The following is a 21,086-nucleotide window of genomic DNA, read 5'->3' as shown; positions in this document are numbered from 1 at the left end:
CCATTAAGTTTACCATATAATTTTTGTTGGTTTCATGTTTTCGATATATTTTTTGGTTTGAGGTTTTCACTGAGATCTTATAAATGCATCATCTTGCGTTCAACTTTGAAGAGTCACATTGCAGATGGATAAACTTACTAATTTGCATTTTTTCTTTGCCAGCTTCCTGAAAAGTTTTGGTTTACATTTGTGTTAAATTTGGATGAAAATGGAGTTTTGTAAGTGTGATTAAGTTATTGTCATCGTCCTTTGCAGGGGCCAGAAAAAGAAATGGCAATTCTGTTTCTTAACATGGCAAGTTCAAGTCAAAGTATGACGTTTATTTGTAAGCTATGACTTCAGATCTTTCTCTAAAATACAAAAAAGGACTGGATAATATTGTCTTAAATAGTCCAGTGTGTAGGATTAAGGGGGATATATTGACAGAATTAAATAAAATATATTTTATAAGTGTTTTCATTCGTAATTACCATTACCTGTTAATAAAAATTGTGTTTTTTTTTAACCTTAGAATTAGCTGTTTATATCTACATAGGGAGCGATTTTCGTTTATGGCAATGTACAATGAATGTCAAGATCCAGATGTTAGGTTTAGGCAAGTTACTGTGGTTAGGTTTAAGAAAAGAAACATTGTGACAGCGTACCTTAGAATATCTCAAAGATCACACAGTTTCAAACACGTGTCTCTCGGGGAAATCCCTGTGACCCATCCACCACCCTTCAGCACATGATCAAAGCCTTCCAAAATACGTGGGATAAGTATGCTGTTGAAACCAGAGAGGCAACTGAAGGATAGATAGCTAGATAGATAGATAGATAGATAGATAGATAGATAGATAGATAGATCATAGGGTTCTGTATCTTGTGGTTTTGAGATATAAAACCTTAAAGTTTTTGCATTCCAAATAGCAAAAGTCATGTGAAACTTTTTGTTTTCTAAAAACAAAGCCCAAAAATGCATATAAGTTTCACAAAAACTTAACTCAAATTTGACAAAAATGTCACAGAACTTTATTGTTCTCAGGTGACAATGTGGTGGGCGAGCTACCCATCTCCAACATTCCAAACAATGTTGGAGAAAACACTGTTTTTCAACGTGAAACTCCTTTATTCAGTGTTTTGTTGTTGTTGTTTTGTTTTTGTTTTTTTGACCATTTTAATGACTAGGTATGTTTGTTTAGGAGAAGAGACCTCTGTGGATACTTTGACTCCTGATAAACACCTCCTGGACGATGAAAACTGAAGGGAATTCAGGAATAGTTTCAGTTGGTTACAATTTGCAATCTTCAAAGCTCTCAAAAATGCTCAATTGACAAACAGGGTCTTTTCAACATATGCAGGCAACAATTGACACCTCTGACAGTTCTGACATCTAATTGTACTCTCTCGATGATAAAAATACAATACAGTATATAGGCAGTACTAAAATACAATCTTCAACTCCATTATACATAACTATAAAGTAATTTCCTTCCTTTAACCAATACTTCATACATCTTCTGTGACTGAATTTCTGTATCTCCAGAATGTCCGGAGCAAAGCCAGTATCCAGACAGAACACTGTAAATTTACAGGTGGGGTTGATGCACCGTCAATTGAAGTGGGCACATAGAGCAATATATAGGCAATTACGCTCTAGGTAGCAAGATCTGAATTGAAAAAGTGTCGAGTTGAGTGAGAAATCGTCCTCGGGCATTGAGGAGAAAGCCAATCAGATTGAAGCACGCTGTGTACAAGCTCCTGTAAGTTTCCTTTCCTACAGCAGTATTTACGGCAGCACTAATGTCTCCTGGGTATTTATGACCGGTAAGAAAGGCGTCTGAGCATAAGGTTTATATAAACCATATTCCATAAAGAAGACAATGTTGGAGCTGCTGCTACAAGCATGAAAAACTGAACACAAAGCCTGACAGAATGAATGAATTTGATAGGAAAAGCAGAGCAGAGTTCCAAGTGTGTGCACGCATTGTCTGAATCTTTTTTTTACTTTGCCTGTGAAAGATATTTCATTAAAGAACATCAAAAGTTACTTTCTCTCTGTCTCCTTTTTCTCTCTCTCTTTATATGGCTTTGGCAGAGGCTGTCTGTAGCTTCATTACAGCTGAATGTCACAGGTAGACTGGGCCAGTTCTGCTAATTAGTCAGTTTATGGTAGAGCAGGGGAATAAAGGGACACAGCAGTGGACGATCTGTTAGCTCGTGACCTCTTGTACTGGCCTAGGTGCCTGACAAGAACATGAATCTTCCCTGAGGTTGGATGACTAACTTAAAGACACAAATAAAACTATTGTACAGCATGACCCGAAGAGACAAAATGAGGAGATGGAGGAGAAGCGAAAGGCAGATTTTAATGAGGAAAATGAGAGGGTGGGGAGATGTGGCGCTTGCTGCTGATGAAAGAGGAGATTAAGAGGTGATAGAAGGAGAGGGAGCAAGGTGGGGAAAGAGGGATGTAGTGCTTAAGGGAGAAGAGGGAGAACAAAAAAAGGAGGAGGCGGTGGTGGAGGCGGAGGAAGGACATGAGAGAAAGTGACGATGAGGTGTGCTTTTTTTTTGAAAAGGCAAAAGTTTTCAAAGTTTAAGGAGATGGAGAGAGTTGGGAAGAAGATGTCTGCGAGGGTTGAACATATCTGCAAAAACACCCCCAGGTTGGAATAAAGAGACAGTTTGGGAGGCTGAATCATAGAGCTGCTATACTTAATCAGTTGAATGGCCACTGCAGATTGTGTGTGAATGTGTGGGATGGGGTGAGAGTAAAGTTAGTTCTATTTAGATCACACTTACAGCGCTTTCCTCCCCCTCTCACAGAATAGGTGACACACTTTAAAGAACAGTCAAAGTCTCCCCATTTCTTGTGATTATGCCTCTCTCATTACTGTGTTGACTATCGTATCAGTCGGTTATAGGAGGGAGGATGTGTAGAGACAAATGAATGAACGCAGAGCACAAAGAGAGCATGAGGAGAACAAGGAGCTGAAGAGAGTAAAGTGGAGCAAAATTAGGAACACTGATGGAAGAAAAATAAGCGTGGAACAGGTGAAAAAGTCAGAGCAGTGGCAAAATGTAGGTAAGAAAATAAGACAAGAGAAACAGCAGTAAAAACAGTAATATGTTGATATATGTTTATACTATACTTAATTTTGCAGCTCCATTCAGTATCAAATCTGAGCTCCACTCGCTTGAGCCTTATTTCCACTGCACAAAGAACCCGCTATCACCTGCTAACATCTGGCTTTTTAATGCAATGGGAAAGTATCCAATCTGCATTCACACCCGGGTCAAATGACTCTGCAGTAGTCACAAATATTCATTGCCTTTGGCTCTGATCGGCGTTGATGGAAAAACAATACTCAGGTGAACAGGGTAATTTCAGCTCCTTATCCTGCGAGGTGCAATGATGATCTGCCACTAATTACTGTCCGTCTCCTCCAGAGCCGCGCTATAACATCAGTCCAAATTAGTCTGAACCAACTTTGAAAGAGAGACTGAATAAATAAAGGATATATAAAGAAAAGTAACCACTGCATTTTTTTCGACACCTGTCCATGCTGCTCTCTGCTGTCTACCTGTTCTCCAGCCTGTCCATGACATCAAACGGACACACCAAAACAATCACACACCCACACACACACCAGTGTTTCCCATTAATAAAAAAACACTATGGGGAGCAGCAGAACATCAGGCGCATTAAAAGTGAAACTAAACCATTCATTCTGCTGGGCGTAACATTCTCTTTCACTTACAAAAATCTGCAAATATCTTCTCTCGTCTGTTGATCTGATCAGCTGTAAATGTATCAACAGATCAATTGTCCACCTCATGAGTGACATTCAGCTGTGAAGGAGATAAAAGGAACTGCTGCGCTGCATTCACGGACCTGCAAAAACGTCAGATATAAGGATGAGACCACAAAAAGAGTAACAGAGCCTGCACAGTCACCATGCATCGAGTAACATTACAACTAAACGTTCCACTTTAAAAGTTGCCAGCAGGTGGCCCAATTATTTAAATTGTTTTTTCAGTCTCCAGCTGCTGCTAGAGCACAGTGTTGATTCTCTACTGAGCAATCAACATACTGTGGTGTCTCTAGCTCCAACTTTTAGTATCTCATCTGTGTGCTTAGGTACCACAACAACAGGGTTATGAAAAATGGGGACTCAGAACACTTCTATTGGTTCCATTCCCAACTTTTTACGATGGAAATGCAAAAAATTACCAAACTGAACTGAACTGAACTGGACAGACCTGCTTGGTGGAAACTGCTTTAGATGCTCTGCAGTAGTACCATTAGAAACATTTGTAGCAGTATTAAGCCCCTTTTACACTGCCTGTTCAAGAGGGGAATATTGCACTATAGTGCACAAGTACACAAGCACATGAATAAAAAAAGCAAAAATTTGTAACAACTTAAAGCACTAAAACAAAAGTACTCAATAAAACTGGGAACTGAGGAAATGCTACCGTAAGTGAGGAAACACCAGAGGCAGGCTAAAACCTATAGATAAAAATATTTTTTTTTAAAAGTAAAATAAATAAATAAGTAAATAAACTTAATAATGAATACTCTAATTAGTAGACGAAAGGTAAATGAAAGGATAAATGTAAGTGAGGAAACACCAGAGGCAGACTAAAACCTATAGATAAGAATATTTTTTTTAAAAGTAAAATAATAAATAAGTAAATAAACTTAATAATGAATACTCTAATTAGTAGATGAAAGGTAAATGAAAGGCAAATGAAAGGATAAATGTAAAAAATAATAAAATGATATACCATCTAGTAAAACAGTAAAACAGACTAAAATTGATAAACAAATAGTCATTTAATAATTAAATAAATAGGTAAAGTTCAATTAAAAGCCAGACTAAAAAGGTAGGTCTGTTTGCAGTGTATTAACGATATGTTATGCGTGCAACCCATCGTGGGAGATTTAAAAAGTAGCTATTTGTGGCTAAATCAAAGAGGAGCCATGGAGGAAATTTTCTGCATATTGGGAAAACAATGAAATTCAGGAGCTCCTTACCCTTACATTTCAGACGTGTCACGCCTTTTTTGATTTTACAATGCAAGCATTTTGCCCAAAATCACACTCGTACATTTAGTAGTTGCAGCAGTAGTCATGCTGCTAGGTATCACTTAACATCTGCAATGAGTTGCAGTGATATTAGCAGTCACAGCGGAGCGAGAAGTGGTAGGAGCATTAGAAGAAGAGCTTATAGCAGCAGTGAAACTTACTCTCTGTATATCTGAAGTGAGTTGCAGCAGTGTTGGAGAAGCTGTAGCTCTGAGAGTCTCTGTCCCTCTGACTGGAGAGTTCAGACTGACGTAGGCCACTGCACTGCTCTGCAGGACAACGCTGTTATCCTGAAGGGAACACACACAAAGAGGTTATCATCATCACACTCCCAGTGATATTCCTAGTTATAAAATTGTTGTTATCACATTATCATTATTATCATTATTTCAAGTCTACAAAAGAGTCATTTTCACTTCTTAGAATTACATTATTGTCCTTGGCAGCCCGTCTTTGTCTTCTGCTCTTGCTTGCAATGTAGTTTAATATTACTCAAAAGCACCAAATTAAAACCTACATTTTAATTTAGTGTGACAGTTTTATGAAGTACACCAGTATCTCAGACTGTTGCACATATTTTAGTTGAGATGCCTTTAGTCAAATTCTATAGGAAGTCACTGTCAGCCAAACTGTAACTGGGTAATGTGGAGATAATAATAATTAAAGAGTCATAAATGAGTCCTACTAAATTAACACAAGACAGGCTGATTACAGGCGTGGCCGGTTTTAGGACACCCATTGTCTGATTGGCTCTGCTCTTTCTTCTTGTAATTATTACTTGTGCCATTTCCATTAAGTACTACCAGACTTAGCAGTAGCGCATATTAGAAAAAGAACATTTTTCTGAAAAAATGAAAAGGTTTCTTTATGTGTATGGTGACCCCTATATAGCCACAACCTTTGACCCTTAAGATGGCGTTTAATAAAACTGATGTGTTTGTGTTTGCTGACCTTTCCCCACTCAAAGGATCCGATGTTTCCCAGGGCTGAGCCTCCCCACGAGCAAAAAACAGTGGTACGATCTGGCACCCATCCTCGTTTGGTCTGCTCTGTCAGTGCTGCAATGAGCTGATTCATGATAGCTGAAGCCCCGCCTCCTTGGTCACTGTCATGACGACTGCCAATCAACACATAACGATCTGAGAACAGATGAAAAACAATTTAAGCATTTAGTTATTTGGTTGTCGGGGACTGTTGTTACTCTTCCATATGAATTATATAGTATGTACATGATAAACAGAACTTTAAATGCAAAGCTTTTGGTTTTGTTCCCATTTTTCACAGGTTGGATGTAAAGATCTGAGATTTATAATGCAATCAATAAATGTATTTCTCTCAAATTTCGTCACAAATGTTAAAAAATGTGTTAGTGAGCACTTCTTTCAAAATAATCCATCCACCTGACAGATATGGCATAACAACATGCTGATTAAACAGCATCATTACTACACAGGTGAGTCTTGGGATGCTTACAATAAAAGGCCACTCTAAAATGTTCAGTTTGATCAGACAACACAGTGCAAAAGATGTCCACAGAAGTTTTGAAAAAGTGTACCATTGGCATGCTAATTGCAGGAATTTCAGATGCAGATTCAGACAACTTTATTTATTCCAGAAGGACAATTCAGTTTAAAATTAAGAGGTTAGAATGTCTACCATAGCTGAGTTTTTATTTCATTATCATAAGACTCCACGATCATTTCCCTGAATTTGGCAGTACAACCAACCAGCCACACCCTGGTGAGGACAACAAGCATGCAGGTGAGCTTCCCTGAAATCGTTTCTGACAGTTTATGCAGAAATTATGCAGTTGTGCTAACCAATTATTGTATCAGTTGTTCAGGTGGCTGATCTCACATGATCTTGCAAGTGAAGACACATATGGAGGTCCTGAGCTGGTGTGGCTACATGTAGTCTGCAGTTATCAGGTTGGTTGGATGTATTGCCAAATTCACAGAAACAGCTTTGGAGCCGAAACAAAAGTGTTTAAAGAGTAATTACACACCCAAACCACTTTTTTTCAGTTGAAAAGCAACATATACAGGTATTCAGTAGTGTTGTTGATTGATTCAGGTCCAACTCTTGACGTTTCAGTGTGAAGTATTCAAACCCTACATATTGTGTAGAAATATGCATGGTGACTGCCCTCTAAAGGCTGAAACTTGTCTATCACAACTAAATTGCGTTATTGGCTGATCCTTGCAGCAGGAGTCTGCTCTTATCACCAACCGAGCTTCTTGTCGCTGCACTCTCACCAACAGACCCCATCTTCCTACCTTACCCCTCTATCCCTGCCCTCTTGTACAGAAAACAACGCCACTACAAACCGTTGTAAGGATCAGATAGTGCAGATAGCTTTATGGTTACATCCACTAGGTTTATACATCCAAATAACTTCTATTTAAATGATTTAGCTTTACTATAAATGTAATTTGGACCAATCCTTTTTACTTTACGTATGCTTCCCCGAGGCAGAGGCAACATTATTAGAAATCACTCTGTAAATTTCCATTGTTATGCTGATGATATGCAACTGTATCTTGAAACTGATAAGTTATCTAGGCTTCAAACATGTCTTAAGGACATAAAAGCCTGGATGACCTGCAATTTCTTGATGCTGAATTCAGACAAAATTGAGGTCTTGGCCCCAAACACCTAAAAAACTTCTTTCCTAAGGATGTAATTTCTCTAGATGGCATTACAGTGGCCTCTAGCAAAACTGTAAGGAGCCTTGGATTTTATTCGATCAAGATCTATCTTTTGCCTCCCATATAAAACAAACTTCTAAGACTGCTTTCTTTCACTTGCGTAACATCTCAAAAATTAGACATCCTGTCCCAAACAGATGCCGAAAAATTAGTCTACTGTAATTCCCAACAGCATTAGCATTTAGTAATTTTACACCTATCGTTATTGTAATATGACACGCGTCTGTTTCCATTATCGCTTTGCATCTCTCTCTCTCTCTTTCTCTTTCCTTTTTGACATAATTGTAATTCAATTGTTATTTAGGGCATCTTTTGCATTTCTGTCTTTTCTGGAAGAGGGATCCCTCATCATCCTCTGACGCTCTTCCTGAGGTTTCTTCCTTTTTTCCCCTCGTTATAGGGGTACTTTTTCGAGAGTTTTTCCTTGGGTGATGTGAGGCTTTAAGGGCAGAGGGATGTCATATGCTGTAAAGCCCTCTGAGGCAAACCCTGTTTTGGGATAATTGGCTTTAAAAGTAAAACTTACTTGACTTGACTTAATTTATTATTGTTGCCTAATCCGCGCAAAAGACAGAACATTCAGGTAACTCAGGCTACACCGAAGCAACAAACACTCTCCTAAAATGACAGAGAAATTCCCTCAAGACAGCAGCAAAGCCAAAAAGATTACAGAGAGGGTCTTTTATCTTACATTTTATCGTTCCGTAAAAATAAATAAAAAACACCCCGTTAGGGGACAGCGTGGATGCATGTAGATGTATTATGTATGTCAGATGTTAGATGTATGTCATGAGCGCCAATATGAAACAAGTGTCTATTTTCCAGCTCTTGTCAAAGCAGATGTAATGCTGCACTCCACTGAAAAGTGCAGCAGATGTTGTGTGGCACTGGAACACTTTAAAGTGGTTGCTGTTGAAGCAGATTTGTAGGAATTTACTAACAAAAACGTTAAAAACCAAGGCAGACGTGAACCTTCTAGAGAAGAGACATTGACGGAGAAAAGAAATGGAGAAAAGTAAATGAGGAAATACAGATTTATAACATGAAATGTACTGTATAGCTCTGTAAACAAATCACTAAATGCTTTTCACGTACAATGTCTGAGTATGGGTTTTTCTCTGCATTACACTCCTCCATGTTAGCACAAAGACACACACAAACATGAGTGCTGCAGGCTTCTTTGTGTGCCTTACATTTTCTACAAAGACAGAGTGCGGATGCACAAAGCAGCTTCCTGCAGGCGCACAGAAGACTAGAAAAAAGCTCATCACTACAACACAGATCACTGATGACTTTGTTTGAGAAAAGAGGTGCTTAGAGAAGCCTGCTAGCTTAGCCTTAGAATCTGACGACATAGTATCGCAGTGAGAGCAGCTTCCAGGGTAAATCAACCATCACTGTAAACGGCTTCAAATTACTCATACGGAGCGACGCCCTGATTTAATCGTATATGTTTTTTCATGGGTACGTTTATTGCTCAGGAATCACACACTAAAGATTAAATGGAGCATTGGTATGAAACATTTATGAATAAAAATAAATAAATAAATACATTATGTCATGTTCTTGCTCCCCTCAGGTCTGGACAAATCATTTATGGGTCAGCAGGCACCAACTGAGGTTTAGTGTTTTTTTAGCACTGTACCTCAGAACCAGATTTTTTCCTTTTTTTTTTCAGGTTTTCAACTTAATCCCATTTAAACTAACTATTTGCAATAGTCTTTCTAGAAGCACTAAGCCCAGACATTGCTCCACTCTTGGGGAGTGATATCTTTAGTATATAATACCTAAAGAACCCCTTATTAGACAACAACCTGGGAGAGCCAAGGAGGAGGTTTAACTCGTAATGTATCCTACTGCCATTTAGATTCCATGTGTGGCCAGTTTACATCCCTCTGTGCCTCCCTTTCTGATATTGTTTCGCATTATTCAGTTTTTAAAACTCTTTTTAAATCTCTGGCAGGTGCTTTTAAAGAGACAATAGAGTCAGATCCCCTGATTGCAATATTTTGACCAAGGCTTCCCCATTAAAGTTAGAGATTCAAATCATCAGTCAGTGACCCCTTAGTCAAACTGAAATTACTTTAAGTTGAGCAGTCAGTTTTTTCTGGGGATGTTTTGGTCTCCAGATTTTGCTGTTCTTTGATTCAAGCAACTACAGCACGGAGGAGATACTTGGCATGGAGGGACAGAGAGACTGCTCTTCTGCTTAGAAGTGGTGAGATCAAGGGTTAAAGCAAGTTAGTATGTTTTTGGTTGATATCTAGTGTCAGCAAAAAAAAAAATGTTGCTGCACATTTGTGACTTGTCGTTAGCACCCTTAGTTTGTTTACTATTTTACATGAATGCCGCTGTCACAGTGAATGTCTCGCTGAGCCCTGTTAGAAAATTCATAAGAAAAAAAAAAGAAATGTCTAATAGTAGTATTGAAATTCCAAATGGGATTTAACAGACATAATAACTGACATAATAAAAGAGTTGGGTACAGCCCTAGTTGTGATCTTTGTTACACTTAAGTAGGCTATTTTGGATAAAACTGGAAAGGGCCACACATTTGTAGTCAAACTGTGGATGCTTTAAATTTGAGAGTCTCAGATATAGGGTTGGGTATCGTTTGGGCTGTTTTCCAATACTGGTGCTAAAACCATACTTTTAAAACGGCACAGGTGCCTAAATGATGCCTGAACCGATACCTATAAAAATATAAAGGACCAAGGTTTGAATGAGGGCCAGATTAGATAATATCAATATACCTGGTGGTCAACTGCTTTTCATATCATATAAGTTATTTAAAAACAAACAAACAAACAAACAAAAAACAATAACAAACAAAATAATCACAACTGTCATCATTCAGTGAAAAGTTATAAACTCTCGAAAGCTGCAGCACTCGCTGTCAACTCTACACTTCTTTGCTGTGGCCATGTCTGCTACCTAACAGAATATGTTGACTATTAGATAACCCCTCTGTTTGCCTGTCTACCATCTGTTTATGAAGGCACGTTAGTTTTGCCTGTGTAACTCCTATTTGATTAATGTCTGGAAACTATAAGATATTCTTGCCATTGTGAAGTGAAGGGGAAAAACATACAAGTGAACTTGCTTGATTAAGCTATGTTGTGTGGCGGGCCATTGAGGGCTGTTGAAATTGGCCAGACTTTGCCTAAACAGGGGCGTCGTAGTGGGGGGAAAAGTGGGACTGACTACCCAGGGCCCCAGTGGGGAGGGGGGCCCTTAATGGGCCTGAAATAAAAATTAATTTTTTATTTTCATTTTGTTCTCTCTAAGTTATAACTGCAATAAGTTAGCTAAAATTGTTTGAATATATAAATAAACATTAAGAATTCCTTTCTGGAAAAAATGTGGAGTCTCTCTCAGAGGCCCCTCTCACCCCTACTAAATGCACAAAATGGTTTAGTCCGTCCTGCGCCGGTTGCATGGATTGATCTGTCAGCATGAGAGTGAGTGATGCTGCAGGTTGCAGTAGCATGTCTCTCTCCAAAAAAACGATGCAAGGGTATCAAAAAAGGAAAGAAAGAAAAGAGAAACTAAGGAAGCAAAGGTGGGCACAACTGACGCAGGTTAAGAATGGTTTAAGCATATACCAGCAATTTAGATTCAAAGCAGTCAGCCAGCAGGAGTCTAGTTTGGATTATATTTGCGTTTTATATAATTAAGCAATATCACATGAGAGGGAGTGATTCGGTCTCGGCACGAGGCTGCAGTTCTACAAGCGTATTTTATTTGTTAATATTAACAAGAGACAACAGATAATGATTTATTGGTTTATTTAATTATTATTAATACAAAAATAGTTCCGCAATTGCTGGATGTGACAGCCATTGCCTTCCAACCCATAAACATTTTCCTGCACAGTGCTTGCTTGTCTGTGTAAGCTTGGTCTTCATGTTGGTCCCGGGCTTCCTCATAACTTTTACTCCCTCAACCTGACCAACTGGGAGCTATGTGAACTGCGCCAACTAGCTGTTTGAACCTGTGCTTACACCATACTATAAACATATCCCACTTTCACTCTTACACTAATTGACGGATTTTGAATGGCCGTGAAGCGCAGTTGAGTTAAAAGTTAACTGTCCCAGTGCTGTTGTACTCCTATATCAGCACTCATGGAATGCCTCTCGACCAATCAAATTGCTTGGTCGGAACTAACTGTTGTATTAAAGTTTATTTTATTCATAAATTACTCAGCATCATAGGTACGATCTTATATGACATTATATTTTGGAGCGATATTTAGCTAATTGCCCAGTGAGCTAGCTTAACATATTTGATATCAACAGATTCATTACAATCTCTAGATTCATATGATATAACTAGCTTTAAAAGCTAGCGTGATAATGCCTTACAAATATGGTGTATTTGTAAGATTACTTCCAGTTGTGTTAAAGAAGTAAACTAAGAAATGAGGGGAATAATTCCAATTTTAGGGTCATAGCATCAAGTGTGGCTGAATCTAATTAAAAGTAAACTGTAGTTTTTGGAGGTTTTTCACTTTGAGGGGTTAGATTATACCAAACAAGTCCTTGTTGCTCAACAAGTCACTTGGATTCAAATAATCTTGTTTAAAGAGGTGGACAGTCTGAGGGGCAATATTGTGCATGGAAGGCAGGTAAAAAGCATATGCTCATTATTTCTATGTAAAGGCTGTGAAATTTGGGAAACAGTTTGGTTTTTTTGGTATTCTGAGATCAGGTAAACATATTGTCAATTGTCTACTCCAAACTGACAGCAGGGATGTGATGTTAATGTTAAAATGTGTCTCTGTGTTTGTAAAAATAAATATCAGATCTTGCTCAAGAAATATTAGACTTTTATTAACTTTTGTGATTATTTATCCACAATTGTCAGGGGTGTAAAACAAAGTTATAGTTATTTATTGCTTTTAATGGGTCACTGGGTAATGCAGGTGTGGTTATAACAATTGTGCAGGGTTGGCTTGGGCCGTGGTGATGGGGCCCAATGAGATATGTTTCCATGGGGCCCAGAATTCCTGGCAACGCCCCTGTGCCTAACCAGCACATTATCAGTTTTGTTCATTCATAGGAATTGCTGACAATGACAAAAATGACCAGCCTTACCCCTAAATTCCACCAGGTCCGCCAACACAGCGTTTCGGCCATGGCACAGCCCAACCATGGCCTCTAGGGCGGATCGCAAAAGATCTAGACCAAGCACCTCTGACCTCCAGATTTCCACCGGTTGCATGTGCGTTACGGCCCCACTGGTTGTGTTTTGAGTCCGGCACGGCACAGCACTGCTGGATCAGCTGGAGTGGCGAGACCGAGCGTTAAATCCTGTGTTAAATTCGGCCAAACTAATGCGGAGTGATCCAGCGACATGGTAGAATCACAAAAATCAAAATACGATACAATGCAACCTGAGCAAATCTACAGTATCAGCCAGCAGGACGCCCCTCTTCTTAAACGTCCGTTGGGATATAGAGCCGTGTGGAGGACGGAGCAAAACAATGCCACAGTCTTACTGTCATTGACACGCTGCTGGTGGAATCAAGTGGCTATTCTTTAAATGTAGTCTGCCCCCTTCGTCACATTTTCTGACAATGCCAGTTAAATTCATTAGCGAACACAAAGTCTCAGCATATGCTTCTCTCTGGATGAATAAAGGCTTTAGATCAGCATTGACTGAGGGAATCTGGTATCATAAGTGAAGCTAACTGATGCTGACATGCTGATTTGAAGCTGATGTTTTACACCTCCTCATTCTTTATAATGCAGCGCTTCATGTCAATTTTGATTTCTTGATTCCCTGTTAAGGATTAAAGTGGCCACATTTGAGAATCTATAAATGTTTAGCTAACTATAGTTGTTATCACAAATGTAATGTCTCATTGTGACAAACCCAACACATGAGGCCCTAAGACATATAATATTAAGCAGTATTAAGCAGTAAATATAAAGCAGGCAAGAGCTGATGTGTTTCTTTCTCCCGCTTCTACTACACTGGTAATCTCTACATATGTTTGTACTTTAATCCCATTTTTCAATTTCACTTATTTCTCTACAAACTTATTACCAGGTCACAATTAACATAACGAAACACATGAAAACTCACTCACAAACAACTGTTTCTAGAATAAGTATATCTTCCACACTCCATGTTTGTGATGTTCCATAAACCTGGAAGTAAATAGCATGACCTAGATTAGATATAAAACATAGAATTTATAAAATCTAAAATAATATGTAAAAATATGAATAAACCAGAAACCGCTATCAACCTCTTGTTTAAACACCCCTAGCATTAAAATGTAACCCATCTTCTTTGAAGCTTCCATGTTGTTCTTACTTTACCACTTCAAAACAGGAACGACTTCACAACTCTAAAACTCACAGCACAGTATTAACGCTGGTACTGCCACATGCATAGCATAGTCCTTACAAAATTTAATGGCAATTTCAATTAGGAGATAACAGTTAGCATGAGATTTATCCAAGCTACCACACAAACAAAACATAAAATGAACACACGGAATGGTCCTTTACAACATATTCTTAGCCAAACAGATTTTCAAATGTACAGGGAGCCTAACAAAACACAGCCACGAGCCTTTAAATTCAGACATGCGAACATCAAGTTCAATACACGCAGCATGTATAGCAGCTAAGCTAGCTCGCGCTACCGTAATGAAGTGCTATCTATGTTCTTTAATGATCCTCAACATAAAAAAAGTAACAGCCCTAACAGAGAGAGCACTCAGTGACGCTTACCTTCACACCATAACTACATTTTAACAGTCATTTGTGTGTTTTTACAAGTAACTAACTTGTAAAGGACAGAATTAATATTACAGGTGATAGGTGGTGAGTTTTCCTTCTCTGGCTGGAGACGCACTGGCACGCGTGCCGGGGTTGTGTCGAAGACTGTTTTGCCCTTGCCCTTATGAGTGCCTTGATCTAATTCCGATGCAAACCCTTAGTATTTTTATGGTTTGACATTTACAGCAATTATCATTTACATTTACAACAGTTATGATTTTATGACTAACCTACATGCATTTTAGATTGTTTGAATTACTTTTGCACTTATTTTTATTGCCAAATTATATTTTCAATTATTTATGTATTTTATTACTTTAATGTAAGACTGTAATGTAAAACTTTTAAGCGATATGTAGCTTTTTTTATAGGCACTCCCCCTCTTTTTATTAAATTAATTTCGCTCATTTTATTATATGCTGTATTTTAAATTATTTTAACGATCATTTAACTCTACAATTATGATCAATGCCCACAAACAATGGCAAACCAAATGAGCTACATAGCCTAACAATCCGTGTATCATTCCTTCTTTCTATTTTCAATTGGCAATCAAAAATGAAAAAACAAAACAGTGACAGATTATTTTGTTTTTCGTTTTTTAATCTAACACATAAAACGAAAAAATGCCTGGTTTTTAATATTTCAATTTCAGGATCAGATCAAAAATACGAAATGGAAAAACGGGCCAACTGTATCTATATTTCAACTAGGGGTGTCAACGTTTACAATTTTTTCTACACGTGTAAACGGGACTTCTAACCGACGTGTACCCGGTTACATGATTTATGATCTTTTTCTATCGCAGTTGCGCTATATAACCACTAGATGGTTCTGTCTCCATTCAAATACCTCCTAATCTCATTAAATCAAAGCCATTCCAGTAGTTAGTTATCGCACAAAAACGTTTATTCAGCGAACAGAACTTAAAAAGTAGGCGATCCATCTCACCATTTAAGGCTTAGACCTACTTATGACAGAAAGTAAAATGAGTTGAAAATAAAATCATCAATTTTGACAGACAAGAAAACGTACAAGTGAAAGCTGGAAAAGGTTTAACCTTCTTTTTTAATCATAGTTTTAACTATTGCTCACTTTTGTACAATATATTTTTTTAAGCTCCGCTTGTTCATCGCTTGTTGCTTGTTGTCCATGCGGCCCCGAGTCAACTTGAAGTGACGCGACAAGTGGCTGTGGCTGTGTTTTTTTTTTATATCAACGTAAGATTGCCACCTGTGCATCTATTATGTATGCGGATAACTGCATTAGTGGGAACATTTAAGTGTATAGTTAGTTAATGTTATTATCTTAAGCTTTCAGGCAACATTATCACCCCTAAAAATACTATTGGTGAGAAATGAACGAGGAGGAGGAGAGGAAAAAATGACGTGTAAACGGTTATTGATTTTTCTGAACGGTTATGATTTGTTATCCATGTACCCGTTTACACATGTAGATGTTGACATCCCTAATTTCAACAGCACTCCTAATGAACAGTCCAGCTCTAAAAATAGAAAATCTATAGCAGAATATGTTTACCATTGTGGTGTGCTGCCACAAATACATAAATGTATTGGAAACTTGATGGTAATGAATATATTAATCTGGCATGTTTTTCCACCAGTCATTTGGTCACTGATATTTTCATTTGGCAGACAAATAAACGTAATAAAAAGTTTTTATACATCAACTAGTGTAATCCCTGATTGGGAAAGGGTTGTTAGAAAGACAACGACATCATCCAAATACATGCTCTTTAAATATGCCCTCTTTAAGTAAACCTCTTTTTTAACCCTTAGGGCCCACTTTAATATTACACACGTGTATCGCTCTACACACAAAGTGTCCTTTTCAAATTCAGCCAATAAAAATATACTACATTAATATGATTTTCTAGTTCCAAAGTTTCATTTTTTAATAAACATCAGTTCTAATCATAATAATATTCTTTAATTTTCAGAATTTTAACCCTTTAAATTCCAGGTTTTTAATCATGATGCCACTATGTTTTAGTTTTGGAATATGTCAGTAATTTGCAGCAACATTGATTGTGACAGTGCACCTAGTGAAAATAGCATGTAATTCCTCTATATGCCAAATATGATTAAAAAAATGATGTCATCAGGTGGAAAGTAAAAATGACAAATTCCAAGGCACTAGCCCAGAATGACGACCACAAATAATATTGATGATTGAAAAATTACAGTTTGAATGGGTTTCAGTGGCACATTTTTTGCACTTTACCGTATGAATGTAACCATTTTGCTTACACAGTGTATTTTAGACTTATTGCAGGAAATTACGGGCTCAAACAAAAAGACATTCCCTGCCCAAATTTATACCATTTGCATGAATGAAAAAAAAAAGAAGAATGTAAGGCACGTAAAATGTGCCAAACAGTCCCTTAGGGTTAAGCATTGTTTGCATATAGCAATACAGGTTCATGCAGAATGGCCTTCTGTATTATTGTGGGCTGTGTGAGTCAAAATGTTTGCGAACATGCATGAATATTCATCCTGTTTAGGGTCAAGATAAATGAGCGCCAAACACGCATATGATCGAATGCCAACAACCAGTTAATGCGTCGCACCTTCCAGAGATTTGTGGCCCATATTATCTGCTTTAGTGGCCCATTATGGCCGCCTAATATCACACTGTAAATCAGCAAGGTAATTTTCCACCAGTGACTGGGCAGGACAGGTACAGAGCTACGCATTGCTACAAGTAGAGGGGAGGGCGGGAGACGAGGGGCGAGGCGAGGGCGAGATAAAGGGTCTCCTCTGCACAATGACAATTAAAAAAAGGATGAGTGCAGAGACAGCTGAGCAGAAGGGACTGGGCTGCCATTTAAACATTGAAAGGACATAATCTGTTTGGATATGACCTGAGCTGACACTGGACTGGGACAAGGGAGGAGACCAACCGAGAAAGAAAGAGGGGAAAAAGAAGGATTCATTTAAAGCATTTCCCAGCATGTCAAACCATTTAACCTTTTCTTGGTTGATAATTAAAATGTTTTCATGTTTATGAGACTTGCCACTAAGTACATCTCATGAATTGGCTTCAATAAAGCTGTACCTGAAATAAAATATAAAACACAGCGACAGGAAGTTTGCTGCAGACTTTTTTTCAAACTCAACTGATCATTGAATAAACAATGAATCAAATGACTACTTGTAATTTCAAAGAGGTCACTCGTAGAATTCAACCTGCAGAGAATCATTACCTAACTTCACAGGTGTACAGAGCTCTTAAGCCTCTTTCAGCTAGTTCTCCTGTATGTGCAGCTTTCACATTCCACTCTCAGCAGTTTTTTTCAAGCAGCAGTTGGCAACTATTTCTAGAGGAAAAAAAACAACAAAAAAAAAAACTACCTGTCAAGGACCAAATGGCAGAGAATTGCTGGTTACATGGTGGCCCAGCATAGCCACATGCTACGTTTTGTACGATTATGAAATGTTCTGCACATGGTTTGTATGATTTTGGGTGAATTCGTGCCCCTTGTGTTAAAGTTAGGTTTGGGAAAAGAATCACGGCTGGGCATATCATGATTTAAAGGCCGCCCACACCAAGAACTATAACTATAACAATAAAAAGATAGTTTTAAAAATTGTTCCAACCTAAGTTAACGGCGGAGTCCACACTACAACTATAATGACAAGTTAGGATAACCCCTCGAGCGATTTCATGAATAATAGAAATTTTAACAGCCAATTAGAATCTGTCTTATTTAGACGTCACATCCAACATAGATCCCTACATCTAATTTGACCACGAAATGTATTTTTTAAGTTGAAAAAGATGTATGGAGCTGTAGATTTTTTCTTTTTTTGGTTTTGGTTTTCTTATTGTTCTTATTTCTGTGAATTTAGTCAATAATTAATTAGTTTCCCTGATTGTAGCAGATTCTGGCCAGTAGATGAAGCTGCTGACTCATATCAGGAGAAGAAGATGAAAGAAAAAAGTCCCTAGTGTTCATTTAAAGACATCACCTTAACATGATGATTAATAGGCTACATTAACAATTTTGAATTTCGATCGAAATCCTTAGGAATCTAAAGTGTTAAATTTGGGTGTCATCGGTACATTTTAGGGACATTTTTCCAAAACAATAAAATAAAATTTAAAAGAAATAACGTTTCAGGAGTGCTTACAATATTGGTTTCTTCATTGCAGCTTATCTCTTATTTAGGAATTAGGAACAACCTTTTACATGGTAAAATCACCAGACAAAACTATTAACAGCTATATTGCCTATTATTGGGCTGCAGATTACACAAAAAAGTAATTTTCCCTGAGACATGCCACTAAACGCTCTCTGGCACTGACGGGGTCTCTGAAGTTGGTTTTGTCTTTACTGATGTCCTCTTTTACCATTGCCGCAATGTCAGCAAACTGATGTTGACTCAAATTCCTGTCGTGAAATTAAAGAATTTCATGAACCTATATTCTTCTAGTTATGAGTGTTTCTCCTCAGCCTCTGTTTTAAGATCGTTATTGTTAATCAGTGTGGATTCTCACATCATTATAATTATACTTATGGTTATGGTTATAATTATAGTTGTAGTTCTTGGTTGGTGGTTGACGGCCTTTAATTGCTTTGTACAGATTGCTTGTGGAGTTGCCATTACTTTCAGTCAACTTCTATGTGTTAACTGCTGTATATGTACAAATAGGTACAATATTAATGATAAATGTCAACCATTTAAATCATCATAAGGATGTTTCCTATGCTTTTGCTGCTTTTCTGAATGAACACTATTTTTTAAAATCTTACTAAGTCTGTTATGAAGATGGCTGAAAGAATGAACACGCTTATCTTTTTCTGTTACTGCTTAAACACATACATACTTATAAACAAGACGAAACTACGGAGCATTCGTACAAACCTGGGTTCCTCCTTCCTTTCAGGTAGCCCACAACGTTGTAGATCTTCTTGTAGGACAACTGGTTTCCAACAGTCAGGGTTATCTTCTTGCGTTCTAGGACAAAGAATAGACAAACTTTAATATAAGCTCTAATGGAGAAAAGAAAAACATTTTTGAATTTTCCTGTATGTGATTACTAAAAGGGCTGCCCATTGTCACTATGGCTCATTATTTCAAATCCCTAATATCCCGAAAAACTTACCATTTATCAGGCTCAAACAAATGACAGACTCACAAAGCAGGCACAGGCAGAGTAGCAGTTCAGGATCTTTACTACAAGTAAGGTCAGTACACGGTAAATAAGTCCATAGGCAAAGGTATCCAAAACAGCAGGCAAAAGGGTGGTCAAAAAACGAACTAGGATCAGTATCAATACACAGGAAACACTGGGAAGAATGCTGGAAAGCTCACACGGTGGTAAAGACGATCTAGTACAGAGGAGTAGGAAGACAGAGGCTAAACATACTGGGGCAGGTAAGACAATGACACACAGGTGAAACACATTAGGGCAGGGCAGGCAATCACATGAGAGGGAAACTTGACAGGACGTGAGATGTAAAACGAGAGAAGATGTGAGACACCAAAATAAATAAGGAAGTGCAAGAACTGACTAAAATGATAAATGTAAGGAACTTAACTAAGAGCGGGGCATGACACCATTTGGACCAGAGTCCATTGTTACGATGGCCAAATATCAAAAAACCAAACACGCATTCCTCTGAAGGGCCGCTCTGCTCTGATTGGCTAGTGATCATTGCTTTTGTTGGTTGTGTTGGTTCAGCTTTTTCATGAGGACTAAGATTGGTTAGGGTTACGGTAAGAATATCAGCCAATCTGAGGCAGAGTAAGGCAGGTCACACCTTTGCAATGAAGGTCCAATCATGTCATCCAATTTAATTAACACGTGCCATAGGGAGTGTTTGGGGGAGTGCATAGTGCATATTTGGATAAACTGCCCTTTGGAGCAATGCATACTTGTTTTTGGAATACTGGGCAGTTGAAAAAATGTTATTTGGTCCAATGGGACTTTTTTTCTAGACTAGTGAGGTTTCATGGGCTGTAAAAACTATAACATGACACCATGTCATGTGGGGATGAGCACCATAAGGTACCTCAAGGCTGACATGTATTTAAGAAATCACATTAACGACTCAGTAAGGCTTAAAGAAATTAAACCAGAAAGGCTCCTAAATTTGGACAAACTTTTCTCTGTCATTCCTCCTTGTGTATCTAATTTACACAAGGTGCAAAAAGCTCTTTGGGTCTCTCATTCATTGAATAAAGGAAGGGGGATTCTGTTGTTTCCAATTCTGAAGAATTAGACACCTTGCCAGTAGCCTAGAAAGGACAAGAGCATTGCTTAGCTTTTGGGGTACTGAGGAGCTTCTTGGGACAATACCGAAAAGTGCAGCAACAGCGCATGGGTCAGTGTTTTTATTTGCAACAAAGGAAAAGGTCGTAAAGACAGCCAGCCAACATTATCCTATTTTTATCAAGCCTTGGCCAATGCGATGTATTATGTGAGTTGAGGAGTGACACTGAATCTGAGTTTGTCCCCAGTGTGATGATACAGGAGGAT

General features: G+C 38.1%; 1 protein-coding gene across 1 annotated transcript in view; it reads right to left on the bottom strand.

The window, feature by feature from the left end:
- naaladl2 (N-acetylated alpha-linked acidic dipeptidase like 2) overlaps nt 1-21,086 on the bottom strand; it is a 795,864-nt gene that overhangs the window by 220,536 nt on the left and 554,242 nt on the right. The window contains exons 14-16 of the mRNA XM_042513024.2: nt 19,469-19,561; nt 6,026-6,213; nt 5,236-5,364 (exon numbers count right to left, since the gene is read on the bottom strand). Of these exons, the coding sequence (XP_042368958.1) occupies nt 5,236-5,364; nt 6,026-6,213; nt 19,469-19,561 (410 nt within the window). The remainder of the gene's footprint in view (nt 1-5,235; nt 5,365-6,025; nt 6,214-19,468; nt 19,562-21,086) is intronic.

Source organism: Plectropomus leopardus, chromosome 5 (genome assembly GCF_026936395.1).
Source record: "Plectropomus leopardus strain MGB_pleo_1.0 chromosome 5, ASM2693639v1, whole genome shotgun sequence".
Lineage (NCBI taxonomy): Eukaryota > Metazoa > Chordata > Actinopteri > Perciformes > Serranidae > Plectropomus > Plectropomus leopardus.
This window is presented reverse-complemented; position numbering and strand designations above follow the sequence as displayed.